At 42.5% G+C, this 19,774-nt stretch overlaps 1 protein-coding gene across 3 annotated transcripts in view; it reads left to right on the plus strand.

Annotated features, from left to right (window-relative positions):
* The window catches only part of Cpsf2 (cleavage and polyadenylation specific factor 2), a 30,528-nt gene extending 20,896 nt beyond the window's left edge, over positions 1–9,632 (plus strand). For all 3 annotated transcript variants that reach the window (XM_021178809.2, XM_021178808.1, XM_021178807.2), the window contains exons 9-15: positions 647–747; positions 1,099–1,299; positions 2,380–2,532; positions 3,224–3,449; positions 4,523–4,822; positions 5,813–5,947; positions 6,313–9,632. In XM_021178809.2, the coding sequence (XP_021034468.1) occupies positions 647–747; positions 1,099–1,299; positions 2,380–2,532; positions 3,224–3,449; positions 4,523–4,822; positions 5,813–5,947; positions 6,313–6,405 (1,209 nt within the window). In that variant the 3' untranslated portion in view covers positions 6,406–9,632. The remainder of the gene's footprint in view (positions 1–646; positions 748–1,098; positions 1,300–2,379; positions 2,533–3,223; positions 3,450–4,522; positions 4,823–5,812; positions 5,948–6,312) is intronic.
* The last annotated feature ends 10,142 nt before the right edge of the window (positions 9,633–19,774 follow it).

A 19,774-nucleotide genomic window follows, 5' to 3' on the forward strand; every position in this document is an offset into this window, starting at 1 on the left:
CTCAACTGAAGCTCCTTTTTCTGTGATAACTCTAGCTGTGTCGAGTTGACGCAAAACTAGCCAGTACAGTACCCTTTGCCCAGGTAGCAGTTAGCATTTCCAGTCTTGCAGATCAAGCAAATTGTGATAGCTTCTATGTGTTACCTGTGTCAACAACCACTAATAAATTATCTGTCTGTGGCTATAAGCCGTCCGTGTTCCTTACTGTTTTAAGTGTCCTCTGGATACTTTGTCCTTTTTGATGTGGCATCTTTTTCTTGATTTGGAGAGTTCTTAGGAATGCATGGCTTCTGACGGGCATAGTACGGCCGTATTTTCACCTCTTTCAGTTCTGTGAGATTTTAAGATTTTATTTTCTCTGTGTATTTTCCATGTATTCTCTATCCATTTTTTTCCTTATGACTTTGGGGCTTTCTGTGACGTTTCTCCTTCCCTCTCCTCCTTTCCCTGATTGGCTGGCATAATTTAACAAGTTTGCCATAAGTCCATCAGCTCCCACAGCTCACTCTTAGAGCCTATAGTCTAAGTGAGCTATAATGTTGTCATGGAAACCTGATTAATTTCAGAGAATTCACTTTATGGCGCATCCTATGCCCGCTGCCCAGCTCTCCTGACACTGCCTTTTCTCTTGTCTATATTTCCTTAGCTGAGGAAACGTGTGAAGCTTGAAGGGAAAGAACTTGAGGAATATGTGGAAAAAGAAAAACTCAAGAAAGAAGCTGCTAAGAAACTGGAGCAGTCGAAAGAGTGAGTCGCTTTTCTCAAGAGCAACTTCTGAGCTACTCATAAGGTTAAGTCTGTGCATACACTGTAAAAAGAATACACTTGTAGGACTTAACACTCAATGAAAATAACTTAAATCTCCTTAGGACTCTCTGACTTTTATTAAACTTTTTAAATTGCAGAAATAAAATCCTTTCAGTGCTAATAATACCACTTTATTAGGCAAATTAATGTGTTTTTACAAAATATTGATCAACTGTTATATTATGGTTGGGGACAACGTTGGAGAGTAATTTATTCATAGTTTTACAAATATTAAGTCAAAGTGTCTCAGGGACATGATGACCTGTTTGTTGCATTGCCAAACCCTCATAGGGCAGACATCGACTCCAGTGACGAGAGTGACGTGGAGGAAGACGTGGACCAGCCATCGGCTCACAAGACAAAGCATGACCTGATGATGAAGGGGGAAGGCAGCCGCAAAGGGAGCTTCTTCAAACAGGCCAAGAAGTCCTACCCCATGTTTCCTGCCCCAGAGGAAAGAATTAAATGGGACGAGTATGGCGAGATCATCAAGTACGTGAGCAACACAAACTCTCTCGGCTCCATGACTTTGATCTCTGTGGTCACCATGAGCTTGGCTGCCAAGTGCCTTGGCTTGAAAAGAACAGAAGGCTTCTGATTTGAAGCTCAAAAGTAGAAATGCTGAGGGCCATCCTGAGCATTCGTAGTGAAGGGAAAATATAGTTTTGTTACTTAGTTACGGGAAAGGTTTTAACAAAGACAGTTTAGACATCCTTTCCCCTGATTAAGAGCTAAGGGACATGCTGTGGAGAAAGAGAAAAAGAACTTCTGTTCGTGGTTGTATTTATTTGTAGGAAGTTTTGTTGCTTTGGTTTTTTTAGGGAGGAGTTGGAGGAAATAGAGGGAGGCTTAGGGTTCAAACCCGTGGCTAGTACATACTCAGCAGTTATTCCACACTGGGCTACCCTCTGTCACATCGAAGGTTTGTTTTTAAGGTGTCCAGCCTGCATCATTTTGAATGCGCTTTAAGTGGTTGTTACTGCTATTGTTGTTCTGTGGTTGTTACAGCTGGAGATGTTGGCTGTGGGGGAAAAGGAGCTGTAGCAACCTGGGTGCTGGGGAATAAGGCCTGGGTTCTTAGACGTAGGAATGAATTAGAAAGTTAAAATGATGACCACAGGGGTAGAGAAGTGTAAAACCAGCTATCTCACACTTCAGTAATGCTCACAGGGAGAACTACACACACACATATGTACACTCACTCATAAGTAAATTATAGAAAGATGCCGGGCCAGACTACAGGAGTGCTCATTACAGCCATTCTGATCTTCTCACTGGTCTACAGCATCCTTAAAGAGTTTGCTTGGACCGGAGATGTAGCTCAGGAATAGCATGCTTGTCTCGGTTGTATAAGGTACTGCTAGCTAACTAAGTAAATAGCACTCTTCAGTGGTTATGAAAAACACTATACATGTAGTCATCTGATGATTAATATTATGTATTCCTTAGCTTTGAGTTAAATGAATATTTAAGTCTTAAAATACATGAGTCTTAAAATTCTATTAGTCAATTACATATGTTACATAATGTTAGCATGCCTTCCACATGTCTAATTAGAGACTCACTGTTTAGACCAGAAGATTTCTTAGTGCCAGAACTTCAGGCTACTGAAGAAGAAAAAAGCAAATTAGAATCTGGCTTGACCAATGGAGAGGAACCCATGGACCAGGACCTGTCTGATGTGCCCACCAAGTGTGTTTCTGCAACAGAGTCTATTGAGATAAAGTGAGTACCTTGGTGGGGTTTGGAAACTTAGATTATAAGATGGTTTCAAGCACTTGGGTTATGTAACATAGATTGTTTCAAAAGTGAAATTTCAGCAGAGCCTCTAGTAAGCTCATGCTTTTAAAATCCCCTTTTCGGTGAGAAGACCTGTGAAGGATAGTGGTGTTTTCATTGATGATACCTGGATACCGAAGTGATTGGGTTAGTGGTAGGATGGAGATGTTCAGGGAGCTGAACATTAAATGTAGACTTATATGAAGGCACATTTTCCCAGTGTTTTTAGTAAGTACAGTAGCAGGTGCGAGAACGGTGCATCTGAGAAGCTAGCTCTTCTGAGTTAGTGCTTCTCTCATGAGGTGTCCTCCGTGACTTAGACCTTCCAATACCTGGAGGCAGAGAACTGAACAGGACCAGATGTAGTTAAGAAACTTCCCTTTTTTGCTTAATACAGTTAATACTGCCAAGAAGTCATTATTTTGGAATTTGAATCATCAGCTAACACGTGGTTTATTTGCCCAGTGACATCTTTTATATATATTCTTGGACAGAGCTTGGTTGGGATACATACTGAAACACATGTTTCACAATCCCCCTTATATAAGTTGTCTGCATTTCTTCCCTAATGGTAAAAGCCTAGTTTTTTAATTAACTTAGGAATCAGGTGAGCTTGAATAATGATGTCTAATTACAGAGCCAGAGTTACTTACATTGACTATGAAGGACGCTCCGATGGAGACTCCATTAAAAAGATCATCAATCAGATGAAACCACGGCAGCTCATCATTGTCCACGGCCCACCAGAGGCCAGCCAGGATCTGGCCGAGTGCTGCCGTGCGTTTGGTGGGAAAGATATTAAAGTGTACATGCCAAAGCTGCACGAGACTGTCGATGCCACCAGTGAGACGCATATCTACCAGGTAAATATGTGGGTGGAGCCGTAGGGAAACAGACATTGCTGGTCACACTAGCCCACTACACTAGGAATATGGCGAGTGAGGTGGGTACAACCCTAATACGTCCCAAGTTCAGGGTGCTTAAAGCAGACAGACTGCTTTCCCCTCACACTTATTCCTGTGGCAGTATGCAAGGTGCCAGAGAGCATAAAGAAAGGGGGTCAGGGTGGGGGATCCTGCTCAAGTTTGGAGGTTCAGGAAAGGCTTTCTGGGAGAAGTGATAACTGAGCTGGCTCTTATTGGATATCAGGACACGCTGCAGCAAAGAGTGGGGGAGGATGCTCTAGGCAGACATGAGGGGATACGTGTTCACAAAATCAGAAAGACATATTCATTGTGAATGACAGGGTCTGGCTGTGTAGCCCAGTCTAGTCTCAAACTCGCTTCTCCTGCCTCAGCCTCCGAGGTGCTGGAATTATAGGCATGTATTACCATGCCTCAAAAACTAAAAAAAAAAAAAAAATTAACCTTTGCTGCAGTTCTCTTAACTGGGAGAAATAGAAACAGGGCTAGCAAACAAGGCTAGTTAGAAGAGAGATAGTCTCACCTGGTTGTGGGAGGTAGTGACAGTTGAAGGTACGGGTGACATCTCTATCTGGAGGAAGTTAGATCTTGCCAAGCAGAAAAATTATTCTAGGTAAATAAGAGGAAGAGACATGGGGGGTGTGAAATTGAATGGAAGGTTCCAGAAAGGACAGGAGCTGGCACTCTAAGGTGCACCAGTTGTAGCTGCACATCTGGGCTCTCGTCTTTATTTTAGTAATTACACTAGAAATACTAGAGGCAGCATCCAGTGTTAGTGTCTGGTTGGGGGTAGGGGATGCCATGTGATTCTATTGTGCAGTCATATTGAGAGCCTTGCTCTGGAAAGTGGCCAAGGATCTTTTAAGACCTTACAGGTAAGTATGTCATTGTAAAGATTAGAGATCTGAGGAGGGAGGGTTTTAGATGTTGATCATATTGCCAGAGTTAGAGAATGGCAGAGATTATGTTTAATTGGTTACCTACACCCTGTGGGATTTTTCCTTCCTCTCCAGGTAAGATTAAAAGACTCACTTGTCAGCTCCCTTCAGTTCTGTAAAGCTAAAGATGCCGAGTTAGCTTGGATAGATGGCGTCTTAGACATGAGAGTTTCCAAAGTGGACACGGGAGTTATTTTAGAAGAAGGAGAGCTCAAGGACGATGGAGAAGACTCTGAAATGCAAGTGGATGCTCCGTCCGATGCTAGCGCTGTGGCCCAGCAGAAGGCCATGAAGAGTCTGTTTGGAGAGGACGAGAGAGAGCTGGGTGAGGAGAGTGAGGTCATTCCTACACTGGAGCCTTTGCCGCCTCACGAGGTGAGAAGCCTGTGCCGTCTCTGCCAGCGTCTCTGTGTAGTGGTGCTGGGAGTGATGGCGCCTCACGGGTGCTCGCCTCGCACTCTGCCATCGAGCCGCATCCCCTGTCCGACTATCTCTCCATTGGTCGTTCTTCTAGTTCCCTTGTTGTGGCTCTAGCCACTTAAAATACAGTGTATGGGAGTCAGTTTTGGAGTTCTTAAAAAGGACTGCCCAGGACATATGTCTGTGTATCTTCATCTCTGCAGCTACAGAATGATAATTTAAAGAAAATCCTTATCAAATTTTGTTTCATTATTAAAAAAGTTTTTTAAAGATTTATATATTTATTTTATGCACGTGAGTACACTGTAGCTGTCCAGATGGTGTGAGCCTTCATGTGGTTGTTGGGAACTGAATTTTAGGACCTCTCTGACTCTTTAAGTGCAGGGGAGATGTGGGGAGGTTTTTTTCTCTGTGCTAAAGCTATAGTGCTCTGCAGAACACTTTCAGAGCAGCAGCATTAGGCAAAACCACCCGCTCTTCTGATTGTCAGGCCAGAGTATCCATTGCCGTCACTTTGAGATAGGAGGGAATGTGGAAGTAGCATTAGGGACTTAGCCTCTGAACTAAGCAGGGCCTGGGGCCTGGAAAACGAGGTTTCACTTCCGTTCTGCCTGTTGATACTTTAGTTGACCCCTCCAGCAAGTGGGTGAGCGGAGAGCATAATATTACCTCGAGTCTCTGTTATTAGGAGGCATGAGTAATAAAACTGTGAAACATCAGAAGATGTGAAGGGCTTTGTAATGGTAAGTGACAAGGTAGAACCCAGAATAACAAACTCAGAATGTAATTTACAGTCTTGATGATCTGTCAAAGGACTTGAGAGATTAATAGAACTATCAGAGAGATCGTGCAGTGTTCCACTGTGTTCCACAGTGTTCCACTGTGATACAGCTTTGTGTCTACTGTTTTATTGAAGCTCCTCTTTCCCCTTTGACCTTATTTAAGGTTCCTGGACATCAGTCAGTTTTTATGAATGAACCGAGACTGTCTGACTTCAAGCAAGTTCTTTTGCGGGAGGGGATTCAAGCGGAATTTGTAGGGGGCGTACTTGTCTGCAACAATCAAGTAGCAGTTCGCAGAGTAAGTTTATTTTTAATAAGGGCTGGGTTGAACGTGTACTTCTGAAGCTTTATCATAATTCTGCAGTCTTATAATTTCATAAACTGGAAACCAGCCATTTACATCCATGATGCTGGCTGTAAAGGCTGATAGCAGTGATTCTAGTGAATGGTACATCGTTTCATAGTGAATTCTTACTATGTGACTCCTCTGACATTTATGTGTCTGTAAGAACCCATTACCACAGCGTTTACCTATATTCCCGAGTCAGGGCAACCCATTTCCTGACCAGTCATAAAGTGATCCATGTAATAAATGTTGCTTATTGTTTCTGCATGATGATGAATGGGAGATGTACTAAAGAACTTTTAAAACTGTTTTTCTAGACAGAAACTGGACGCATCGGATTAGAAGGCTGCCTTTGTCAAGACTTTTATAGGATACGAGACCTTTTATATGAACAGTATGCCATTGTGTAAAGGACATGACGTCAAGATGTGTCTGCTTGACCTTTCTCAGGAAGAAAGGGTTCTCATCTGAGGCTAAACTTTTGCTGTCTTGTTTTGTAACATACAAAAAGAATCTGCCAGAAAACGTGAGCATGTACTAGATTTTGAAAAATACGAATCAAGGGCCTGGGGTGTAGCTCAGTGGTAGAGCTCTTGCCTAGCATGTGCAAGGCCCTAGGTTTGATTCTCTGTCCTGAATAAAGAAAGAAAGAAAAAATGTAAATAGAACCCATTTTGTAAATGCTCTTGCCTAGCTCTGAATGCTAGAAGCCCAACGAAGAGACAGGCCCAGAGCCAAGAGGGTTGGTTTCCTCTGCAGGTCCCTTGTTCCAAGAGCTCATTACTTGAAGAAGAAAAAGGAGAAAACAAACAAACAAACAAACAAACAGAAGAGCAGTGCAATTTAGCAAACCAGTTGATGGCCTTACAGAAACTGGTGTGTGCGCATTTGTGTGAACAGTTTCTTGTGTTTTCTGGAATAAGAAGGGAGAATTGTATAGAAAGAGTATGCTATGTACGATAACAGAAGCCTTGTGGAACATTTTTCTTAAGAAGGGGTGTCGTGCGGCTGCTCCTCTTTGAGCTCTGCTCAACGTGGAGCCCCTGCCCTCTCTACCTGTGCAGTGGGAGGCAGTACACAGTTAGTTTAGAAACACATTTTTATTTCTCCCATTTGTTTATTAAGATTTTTGTTGTTGTTCAATTTGAATTTATAACCTCATCATTTGAATAAATGTTATCTAAAAGAAAGCCTCTAAGCTGAGTGTGGTACGCGCGCTTCTAATCCCAGCACTCAGGAGGCTGGCGTAGGAGGACTGTGAATTAGAGGCCAGCCTGAGCTGCATGGTTAGAGCCTGTCTCAGCCAGCAAGAGGAGAGCCTGCTGTGTTACCAGGTCTACACATATTTTATTTAGACTCATCTTAACTATTGGTCCGGTAACTGTCTCTGAAACCATCCAATGCTCGGTTTTTTAAAAAGCAAATGTGAAGGCTCGCATTTTTATAAGGTAACAGTGTGATTTAATTAAAGATTGTAAATGGTTTCCTTTCTGAACTTGTTTTTCATGTTTATGTAAACAGTGGTTGGATTTTATGCTTATTATTACAAAAATAGTACTGAACCCAGGGAATTGCCACCCTTGATACAGTACAAATGAATTCTGTTGGAGAGTAAGAACTGAAAATATGTAATTCTGTTGACTTGAACAATGAACCATGCTGTCCTGTTGTAGTTTCCCAGTTTAATTTTTAGAAGGTAGCATGAACAAGGCGATCCTTGATGCCTTAAGCATGGAAGCCGTCTTCTCTACACTTAGCATCCAGAGAGGCCTCACTCTTGTTTAACTTTGGAACTGTGTCTATTTCAACCCAGTGATCCGCTGTCAGTCTAGAATTAGTCTTTTATTCAGCTTCATGTGCTAACAGAACCTTCTTTCTGTTGTGGGTTATAGCACTGAAGCAAAGTTTGTACAGCCTTTTGATACTGAAAACCAGATGCACAAAATAGTGTTGCAGAGATGAGTGTAAAGAACATATTGTCCTTTTATCAGCCATGAAACATTCCTCTTTCGCTCCTGTTACTAGATAGAGGAGGCCTATAATTCTATTTCCATTCCAGGGGAAGAAATCCTGCGGTTGTTACATGCTATAAAGCTCTGGATATACCTATTACATGGTAATTATATCTAAAACTATTTCTTGCCTAACCTTTCTGCTGACCTACGAACAGGAATCACACTTTAAAATATTCCTTGAAGATGACTGTTGTACAATAATGTCATTGGAGAGCAGTCCAACTGCCTATGTCTCTAGATGACATCATCCAAAAATTCCTGAAATGGAGACCTTCACTCTAGCCTCAGCTACTTAAGAAGAACATGACTTCTAAAGACAACAGTGAGATAAGTCATGAGAGCAGAGAGAGTCTCAGATGCAAGAATAAACACAGGGTGTGAGACACCAGCCAACAACTGCACATAGTTTTCTTGTAAAGAAATTGTATCTGGGCACGGCATGGTGGCACACACCTGTAATTTCATCAACTTCATTCAAACTTGGCTGAAGGCCAGTCTGGACCACATACGACCCTGCTTCAAAAGAAGGAGAAACGGGTTGAGGACATAGGTCAGTGGAAGAGTGCTTACCCAGCGTGTGAGGCCCTGGATTTGATCCCCACGTCTAGAGGTTGGGGGGTTACTTACTGTATTTGTTGCAGTGTGGTTATACATGTCAGGCATTTTTGCAGTTATTTCTATACTTTTGTGACTCGGTAGGTGACCTGAGACAATAAAGAAGAAATTAGTTTGTACAGTGGGTTGTTTACCTTTTTTTCTCTTTTTTTTTCTTTTTCTTTTTCTTGGTGTCTGTATGCAGTTTACATACCATAAAATATTTACTCTTTTTAAATATACAATTCGCTGGTTTTAGTGACATCTTCAACCACTTCTATGTAATTCCAGAATTTTTTTTTTATCATTCCAAAAAAGAAACCCAGTAACCATTTGTGCCCCATTTTCTCTTCTCCCTAGTTACTCAGCAACCTTTCTGTCTCTCCCAGACATTTTATAAAGAATCATGCAACACGTAGCCTTTTGTGTCCTCTTTCATTTCAACTAACGGTTGTTTTCAAGATTCGTTAATGTAGTAAAGCGGTAGCATAATTTCTGTTTGCTTTGGGACGTGGTCTTGCATTGTGTAGCTAACACTGGTTCAAACTCAAAATCCTCATGTCTCTGGTGTACAGGGATTAAAGGCATATACTTCAGTATCCATTTTGTAGTTATATGACACTCCTTTGTTTGGATATCATGTCTGTTTGTCAGCTGATGTACACTGAGTGGTTCCCAGTGGTCTTGGCTGCTATAAAGAAGGCTGCTTTGAACATTCTTGGACAAGACCTTTTTTTAGAAAAACATGAACATTTGTATTGTACGTTTTCTTGCGTGTGTGCTTAAGAATAGGACTGTTGGGCCACGTGGTAACTTTGCTTAACCATCTAAGGAGCTGCTGACTTGTGAAGCAGCTCTACTGTTTCCTGTTCCGATCGATCGGCGTATGTGTAAGGAAGGGTTCCATTTTTTGCTACATGCATTGTTGACTCTGTCTTCTCGTCTCACCATCCTCAGCATGTGAGGAGATTCTGCCTGGAGGGTTTGACTTATATTTTGCTAATAAATAAAAGATGCTGAGCATGTCATGTTTCTTGTGCTTATTGGATGCTTTGTTTGTTTTTTGGTTTTTTTTTCGAGACAAGGTTTCTCTGTGTAGCTGTGGCTGTCCTGGAATTCACTCTGTAGACCAGGCTGGTCTGGAACTCAGAAATCCGCCTTTGGAGTAATGTCTCTTCAACCCCTTTGTCCTTTTGTAAACAGTTTTGTCTTTTTCATTATTAAGAAGCTTTGTATGTTCTCTAGATATTTCTATATGTGCGCGGTAGATATCCCTGTGGCTTGTCTTCACTTTGTTGGTCACTTGATACAAAACAAAATTTACAATTGTGAAGTCCATTTCTTCTCTCTTTTCAGTCACTTGTGTTATTGGTGTTTTTCTTAGAGAGCATTTTCTTTTTCTGGGTGTTTTAATGTAGTTGGTAGTGGAGGCAGGTATAGGATTGGTATAGGGGGGCTCTCTTCTTTCACCGTGTAGGATCCAGGGATCAAACTAAGGTTGTCAGGCTTGGTGGCAAGCACTTAACCTGCTAAGCCATCTTGCCCTTAAAAACCATTTTTACAAAGCCTCATCCAAATTGCAAAGGTAGACTTTTTTTTTTTCCTAATAGTTTTTAGCTCTTACAGGTAGGATTCTTTCTTTTTTTTTTTTTTCTTAACCTGAATTGGATTAATTCTTTTTCTGAGGTAAGCATCTTATTTCATTTTTCTGCGTGTAGATGACCAGTTGTCCTGGCATCATTTATTGAATGTTCTATCATTGATTTGCCATTTTGAAAGTCAGCTGACCAAATCCAAGGTTACATCTGCTCACCCAGTTCTCTCTCATTGATCTCTGTATCTTCACGCCAGTGTTACACATCTGGATAACTTCATGTTTGTTAAGATTTGAGGTCAGGATGTTTGAATTCCCTAACTTGTTTCAAGACCCTCTTCCTCTGTATGGAGTCCTTTAGCATTCCCACATGAACTTTGGAATCAGTCCATCAAATTTTTAAAACACCCATTCTTAATAGGAAAGGGGCTATTGAAATGTATTACTTCAAATATTACAATGTAATGCCTAAAAGGGACTGCGTAGAATGTAACTAGTCCAGCATAGTTTAGTATTGAATGAACAAGGCTGTGGAATAGCAAAGATTAGTTTGAGAGGCACAAAGCTGGTTAAAGGCAGGGTTGGAATCGGAGTCCAGCTGTGGAGTCTAGTTTCCAGAGTCAGACATGGCTGCCCACCCTTTGTTTCCTAGTGTGTGGGATGCTACCGCAGAAGCATCACCAATCAGAAATCAGTGTTGGTTCCATCACAAGACTGTCTCTAAAAGAATCCATTGTGCATGCCTCTTAAGTTCCTAGGTGGGCTTAAGGATAGCGTGTCCAGGTCATCTGCTCTAAGAATGGCACCTGGTAGAGCTCGAGCATGAGAAGATGACTGGAGTTGGCAGGTGGCTGTTAGCTGCCTAATGTGTGGGTACTGGGAACAGAACCTAGGTCTTGACCACTGAACTACCTCTCCTGCTTCCACCTCCCAAGGTGTGGAGTTACGGGCACGTGCCACCACATTGGCCTTTCGGTGCCTATTTTTGGAAAAAAAAAAAAAAAACAACAACAACAACAACAAAAACCCAGGATGTTCCTTATAATACATCACTTATATTCAGAAAACAAAATCTGATAAAATCCTACCATTGCATCCAAAACCCCATTCAGATGTTGCTATTTGTTTGCAGCCTTTTTTTTTCTAAGCACAAATAAAACATGCATGTGAGCAAGCCATCTACTCACTCTTAGCTGCATAGCCTGGTGTTGGGATTGGTGGGCCAGCTGTGCTGCTGCTTCCGGTTGGCTTTGAGTTTCTGAGTGACCTCAGCACAGTAAGCTTTGCACACATCACAAGCACTTCCAGCTCCTTGACTCTGGACCAGGCACTTCCTGAAAGCCACTGGGCAGCGTCTGCTGGCTCTTGAATCTTCTCACTCCCTGTTGTCGGTATCCCTGGGCTTCCACCAGCTCAGCCTAACTTTGATGTATCGGTCTGACTCGTGCCAGATGAGCTTCTGGGTCCTCCTTCCGGGTCTCGGACTTCACCAGAGGCTAGAAGGCAACCATGATCACAACCACCTCACAGGCAGCCCCAAGGGAGAAGCTGCCATTGGTTTTTAACGTGCTCCCCTGTTTTGGCTGTTTTGTTAAATATTTACCCCACAGCTGTGCTCTCTCTGTAAGCATTACATTTACTGCTGGGGCAAAGATGAAGTGATGCTTGCCATGCAGGGACCTTCTGAGGGGAGGGATGGGTGAAAAGAATGAAGCATACTGATTTCAGTCTACTTTATAAGCTAGGAACCATCACAGAAACAGTGGTTAGAGAGCTTAAGTAACGTGCCAACATGATTTTATAACTGTCCTTGCCAAAGAACGTTGACTGTCAGTTCGTCTGGATCATCCACCCCCTTAACACTGAAGTTTTAGGGGTGTCAGGACCAAGTTCACTGTATTGAATGTGGAGATGTTCTTTTATTAAACAGTCATTTTTCAGTCTTAGCAGTTTGGAGTGGGAGGAGTAATGTGCCCCTGGACAAATGCTTCCTTTGTAAGTCCAGTTACGTAACTGATGCGGGCAACCTGGATCATTGTTACTGGAACTTGTTCTTACCTGTGGGGAAAATGGGTTTTATGAGCATAATTATTTCCATTTTACAGACCTGACTTGTTTAATGGGAATCATTTTCTTTTTTTGCAAAAGACAAACAAAAAAAAAACCCAGGCCCCTAACCTATAGTACCTCTCACTGAGTATTTTGTTTGCTGTGTTAAGTACTTTACATGTAGTGCCTTGGTCTTCACAGTCGTGGGCAGTATAAGGAACTTACTGTCCCCATTTACAAACGAGGAAACTGGGGCTTATAGTCTGTCATTGATTGCCCTTGAGTTCTTACATATGATAGCTATTACAGTATATGACGGTCTTTAGAAATAGTTTTTAAAGTTATGTTTGTGTGTGTCACAAATGTGTGTGTTGGAGGTCAGAGGACAGTCCGAGGAAAGTTGCTACTCTCCTTCTACCACACAGCTCCCAGGAACTGAACTCAAGCCTGAGACACCTTAATGACCCCAAGAGTGTGTAATAGTGTTTTGTTTTGTTTTGTTTTGTTTTGTTTTGTTTTGTTTTGTTTTGTTTTGTTTTGTTTGGGGCAGAGTCTCACTGTATAGTCCTTGTTGACCTGGTCCTGGATAGGTAGGTCAGGCTGGCCTCAGACCCAGAGGAGTGCTGAGATTAAAGGTGTGTGCCACCATGTCCAGCCCAGTGGATAGTTTTGATGTGCTATCAGAACTCTTGGAGTTTGAGCCACTTATTAAGGACCAAAGAACCTTCCTGACAATCATTTCATTGTCTCTAAGGATCAAGGCAGCAGGCCTGACAGTCTTTCATGGTACTAGAAAAAGAATGGGTCAGCTACAGCTTGCACCCTTCCCTACATGGCGTCTTTTACCATCTACAGCTAATACTAAAACTAGCTATGGAGAGTTCTCCATGAGGATATGAGTAGCTATTATCAAAAGGTAGAATAGCATGCTGTGAGGAGCACAAATATCTATTCCATGGGCATACGCTTTCATAGTGAAGGCTCAAGGCTCAAAGGACCTCAAAAGCTACCGCTATCAGTTTGTGGACTGGACCAGTGACTTTCCTAACTCTTCAAGTCAGTGAGGCTCAGTGGTGTGACCCATCCAAAGCCCTCAGTATATGCAGGGGGAGCATCTCAGCTCATGTTTGTGGTTAAATGCCGTGCCCACAGGCCTTGCCTCCTGGTTCTAAGGCTAGGTGTTAGCTCCGTTTCCAAATTTAAAAGAACTTGCTCTGAGGAGTCTAAATGGCTTTTCAAAGTCACTCGGCTGATTACTGGTGAGCTGGAGCTTTTAACATGCCACTTTGCCTACAAAAAAGCACTCTTAACATTTATCCGTTCAGCTTTTAGACAAGAACCCTCTAAAATAACTTCCAATTGTATTGCTCACAATGTCTTCTAAACAACAGGGGGAATGCTGCCATGTGGTCTAATAGAGGTCTAACACATTTAATGTAGCAAGCTTTCTAGTTTGATCAATGAGATAATGCATTCACTTTAAAGTTACTGAATATTCTCTCGACTGCTGGTTTTATGCTCTTTTCCACAGAATAAGAGAAAACAGCCTTCCATTGTTCAAAAATAAGCAAACCCATGGGCTGCATGAGAGTCTTAAAACATATTTATTCAGGAATGCTTCTATGGGGTCTTTAAAAAGCCCCCTGGTGATTTCTCATAAAATCTTTATGGCTAAGTGAGAGAGATGCTCTGGTTTGAAGTCAACCAGTGGGCTTAACCAGTGGGCTTCAGGTCCTCTCTCCGCTGTTTCCAAAGGCTGCTCATTGGTGGATCTGTGCTAATCTGAATTTGCAGGTTCTGTCTTCATCTTACCTCTCTTGACATTTTTATAAATCCTGGTTGAAGAGATTGATGACAAGTTCGGAAACTTGGCAAATGACCTGCCACTGGAAGAAATAGCCCTTTTGTGAGACACCTGATTCTTGACAAGTTTGGGCAATAGGCTAAATCTACGAAAATGAAATGTCACCCATCTTTCTAAATCAGTGGCACAAGTATATAATGTAGAGTTAAAGGTTAGACTTCTAGACTTTATAGAAGAAGCATTTACTGAGGCTAAATGTTAAGCATCAACATGGCTGCCAAAAGGAAGGAAGGAAGGAAGGAAGGAGAGAGAGAGAGAGAGAGAGAGAGAGAGAGAGAGAGAAGGAGGCTGTAGGGCTATACTGCTAACAGACCAATGGACTCCGATTACTAGTAGACTTTATAATAAGGTTAGGCCGATCCTACTTCCTTTTACTAGTAAGACTCCATTGAGAGCTCTATCAGTAAACGTTATCCCGTCTAACCTTTTACTTTCACCTCAGATAAGTTGTAAAGGCTCATATAGAAAATTTTAGGTACAAGAAAACTTGACTAGAAATGTCCTATACTAGATACAGTATTTTTATCATTTGGCCAATAACTAACTTTTTTCAAAAAATGAAATACTACTACTGTACACACACACACACACACACACACACACACACACACACATATATATCCCTTAATGGGGGTCTTCCTATATTTATAGACAAATACTTCATGAAATGCCTTTATTAATTTTTTCCCTAATCACTGGATAAGGTTTCCAATTTTTTTCTCTGTAATTGGAAATACAGACATGCATCAAGTCAGGCAGCGTGGTAAAATCTAATACTAGCAAACAATTTCAAATAGCTCAAGAACAACTTTTTAAGAACATTAATCACCACATAATTAAAGGTGGCACACACCTTTAATCCCAGCACTCGGGAGGCAGAGGCAGGCGGATTTCTGAGTCTGAGGCCAGCCTGGTCTACAAAGTGAGTTCCAGGACAGCCAGGGCTACACAGAGAAACCCTGTCTCGAGAAACCAACCAACCAACAAACAAAAAACAAAACAAAAAAACCATTAATCACTGATGTAGGTGCAGAGGAGAGAAGCTAGCATATTGAAGGATCTGAAAACCATAGCCAATAGGAACTAAAGATTGTCAGGTTAGATGTGCAGGAGGACTCATCTGAGAGAGACACCATCCTTCAAAGATGCAGGCCTCTAAGAAGCTGACGGTCAGGTAAGCTTCAGTGTCCTTTATCCTCTAGTAGTGTCTTTCATTTTTGAGTAGTAGACTGGAGAAGATAAAAGTCTTCAACATTTATCAGCAAAATGAGAGGCCTGTAGATCAGTGATAAAGAACTTACCTTGCAGGTGAAAGTCCTCAGTTTGACCCCCAGCATTAAAAACAAAAACAAAAACTGGGCTGGGAGTTGGACCAGAGGGTACACCACTTGCTGTGCAAGCGTGAGGCCCCGAGTAAAGATCCCAGGACTTGCATTAAAAGGATGTGGTAATGTATGTCTGTATTCTGGAGGTCCTGCAGTGAAATGGGAGCCCGCAGTCAGGAAACAGATCAAAGAGCCCAGGTTGGCCTGCACGGCTCTGGAGTGAGGGAAAGCAGAAAGGCAGTTGTAGGGAGCAAGAGAACTAAGTGAGGGTGTGGGCAGAGACTCAGCCCTCTCCCGAGGGAGAGCTAGCTCCATCCTTAGAGCCAGAAGTGTATCTCATCCTCTGAGAAAACTCTGGAGTTTGACAGCACCAAGCCTGAGGCTGTGGATGGGTCAAATTCAAGAGCCACCTATTAATCTTTTCCTGCTCTTGAGAGCTCAAGAATGCCGAGAGTTTCCAGGGACGTACATGATAGCCACGGCTGCATCCCTCCACCAGAGTGATTCATCCTCAGAGGTCTTGAGTGCACAAAGACAAATGCTCTGTCTAGATGAATCTCTGTTGGTGGTGTTGCTCCCTGTGTTTTTGATAATCAAGCATGAAAAGTATCACATGAACAGACACAGCTGGTTGTAGCTCTTCTGATTGCTGACCAAGAGGATTTCATGGGACTGGAGAGTCTTGGCTCAGTGATTAAGAGCAATGCTTTTCCAGAGGACCTGGGTTCAAATGTCAAGATTTAACAAGCAGGATTATGTGGCATTCAAAAGTATCTGTGTGCCCACGGGTGATCACCAGAGAGGAGAGGCAGAGTAAAAAATGGGAGGGGAGATCTTTGGTAACTACACATCAGACAGGGAATATGTCTGAGGTATGTAAAGAACTACAAAACTAACATACCAAAGAAACAAAGCAATCACTAAATGACACAATGGACTGAACATAAAGGCCTCAAAAGAAGTTAAAAAAGTCGAGGCTCCCAGAGATTGAACCACCAACCAAGGAGTCGGCATAAGCTGGACCTCCCCTACCCATCCATCCACCCCGGCATATATGTAGCGGCCGTGCAGCTTGTTCTTCATGCGGATTCCCCAACAACTGGAGGCAGGGCTGTCTCTGACTCTGCTCCCTGCCTGTGGATCCTTTTCTCCTAACTAGGCTGCCTTGTTTGGCTTCAGTGGGAGAGGAAGTGCCTAGTCCTGCAGAGATTTGGTGTGCTGCTGGTAAGGGTTGGTACCTGGGGTGGGGGTGGGGGCTCCCCCTTCTCGGAGGAGAGGAGTAGGGGGTAAGGGAGGTTCTGTGAGGGGGTCAGAGGAGAGGCAGGGGTTGCAATCAGGATGTAAAGTGAATAAATGAATAAATTAATGGAGATAGTTAAAAAAGTCAAATGAAAATAAAAAAGTCACATGAAAATTGTCCAATATTCTTAGCATGCCAGTTGTCTTATTTCTGCGACAAAACACCTGACAGAAACAAGAGAGGGTTTCTCAAGGCTCGTGGCTCGAGGGCCCAGTCCACCACAGCAGGGTGGTTTGCTGATCTCATTACATCTGCAGTCAGAAAACCAAAGGCCAAATTACTTGAGCTCAAATCACTTTCTTTTGATTCTACCTGGCACCCCAGAGTGCAGAATAGGTGTGTTTTCTCACCTCAGTGAACATGACCCAGATAATTCCTACAGACATAGCCGAAGATTTGTTCTCTATGGAGATTCTAAATAACACTAAGTAGACAATCGAGATCAATGGCTGCACTTAGTCATCAGGGAAATGCTGATTAAAACGGCTTTGAGATTCCATACCACCTATTCAGAATGGCTGTTTTCAAGGAAACGAAAGACAACTGGAAGAGGAACTCTGACGCTCCTATTCACTGCTGTCGGGAGTAGAAATAGGTACAGCCTCCGTGGAAGTCAATATGGAGGAAACCCAACCAACCAACCAAAGAGCCAAAAGACAAGAACCTACCATATGACCCAGCTCTGCTATTCTCAAGGATACTCCTGAAAGACTCTAAGTCAGCACACCACAGAGATATTTACACATCCATGTTTATTGCTGTACCATTCACAATAGTCAGAAAATAGAATGAACTTAGATGCCCACCAGGAGATGAAAGGATAAAGACAATGTGGTCATGTACACGATGGAATCTTATGGTGTAAAGGAAAATGAAATCATGACATTCACGGGAAAATGGATGGGCTCAGAGATCATTATGCCGCATGAAATATTCAAACACACAAAAGATTCTTGTATATGTGTAATCTGGGGCTGTGTGTTGTGTGTGTGTTGTGTGGGGGAGGTCATGAAGACCAGAAAGGGGATCACAAAATAGGAGGAGAGAGGTGAGAAAGGTCATAAAAAATATATATATAATAAGAAAACAAAAGATGGGTCAGTAAGATGGCTTAGAGGATATAAGCACTGGCTGCCAAGCCTGACAACCTGAGTTCAAATCCTGGGGCCCAAATGGTGAAAGGAGATACTTGACTCCTGAAGCTCTTCCTCTGGTCTCCACATGCACATCATCTCATGTGAGGCTGCACATACATGTACAAAATAAAAACATTTAGTATAATAAAAACGTTTTTTAAAAGGAAGACGGGAACTATCTGGGGATAAGAAGGGAATAAGTCATGGGTGCAAAGGGCACTGGGGAAGAAAATGAATGTAAACAAAGCATAAAGACACGAATACAAAGACACCATGATGAAACCCCATTAATTTGTATGCTAAGCCAAATAGACGTTAAAGGGTTGGAGTGAAAAGTTCTCTTCTAGCCAGCTTGATGGCTCGGTCGATAGAGGTGCTTCCCATCCAAGCCTGATGACCTATGTTCAACCCCTGAGACCCACATCAAAGTGGAAGGAGAAACGTGAACCTGCGAAGCTGTCTTTGGACATTCACACACAAGCTATGGCTTGCTCGTGCCTACATACACATCACACCATACACAGTAATAAACACAAAATATGTTTTCAAAAACTTGAAATAAAAAAAAATGTTATGGGCGGGAGGGGGGATCCATTACAGCAATTGCAAACCCACCCAGGCACCAGCCTTGAGTAAACATCCTGTTACTTTTATTTCCTGAGACACAAGGCCAATATGAATGTTAGCGAGCCCCAGTACTCTGAAAGGATGAACTTCTGTTGAAAATCCTACAAAAACCAATGATGAACACCAAACAAACTAAACCATAATGACAGTGCATACATAATGACAGTGCACACATAGTGACAATGCACACCCATGTTCTATTTCGTATACTGGGTCCAGTGTTTGCATCCAGTCAATAGAGAGCTGGGATTGAAACATTTACCACGTGCCCCACACCTGCCATGAATTACTTTGATTCAATCCTCTGGCCTCCCTTGCCAGGTCTAACAGGTTATCCTACCGTACAGGTCTAATGGGCCATACTTCTGTACAGAAGTGAAGACTCAGGCTCAAATTTCTCTGGGTGCCAATCACTAAGAAATAAAAAACACAATCAGGATATGAATCAGATTTTTGAGCACTCCCAAGTGCACACTTACTCCAAAGTAGATTAAATATTTAAAGGGGGATAAGGGAGGGAAAGGGTGAGAGATGGGGGAGAGGGGTGTGAACAAAACTAAGGATGCCTAAAAAAGGCCTATGGAAATCCACTTCTTTATTAGCTGATTTAAAAATATAATTTAAAAAGGGAGTTTGAAAAGAAGTACCCTTCATGGATACACAATGCTTCTTCCAGAAGAGATGGGTTAGTAAATGAAAATCTCTGTGAGGCATCAGACACTTTCTTAGAAGTTATTGGCAGGGAGACACCAGAGGACTCAACACAGGTTTGAGTCATTGCTCTTGGTCAGGACCTATCGATCCTATTGATGGAGACACCACACATTTTGCTTACAAGACAAAGAAATTTGTCTCGAACTGACCAGGAACCTCTCCTTGTTGGCTGACTTTCATGGCAGTAGATGCTATTTAGTTTGTTGGGAGAGAAAGACATCAATGGTCTTATTTAGTTCTGGATCCAATATTGACCTGCCAGGCAAGATCTGCCCACTGGTGTAATCGTGGCACAGCAGTGAAGGGAGTAACAAAAGGTTTCTTGGTTGGTTTTGAGGTCTACACCACAGGAGAGAATTCATACCTGGTGCTACCAGCCTGGTTAAACCTCCATGGCTGGGGAGGCCTCAGTGCTGGGGGGGAACCTGCTGTTGTGCTAAATGGTCACCTTGTTAAATTGCCTCTTAACTATGTCTATGCCAACGAAGCAGGTCTCCCCTCAACGTTGGTCAGAGAAGCTTCTCTTTGCAGCATACAGCAGTTAGTCCAGAGATTTGTAAC

This window comes from Mus caroli, chromosome 12 (assembly GCF_900094665.2).
Source record: "Mus caroli chromosome 12, CAROLI_EIJ_v1.1, whole genome shotgun sequence".
In the NCBI taxonomy this organism is placed as follows: Eukaryota; Metazoa; Chordata; class Mammalia; order Rodentia; family Muridae; genus Mus; species Mus caroli.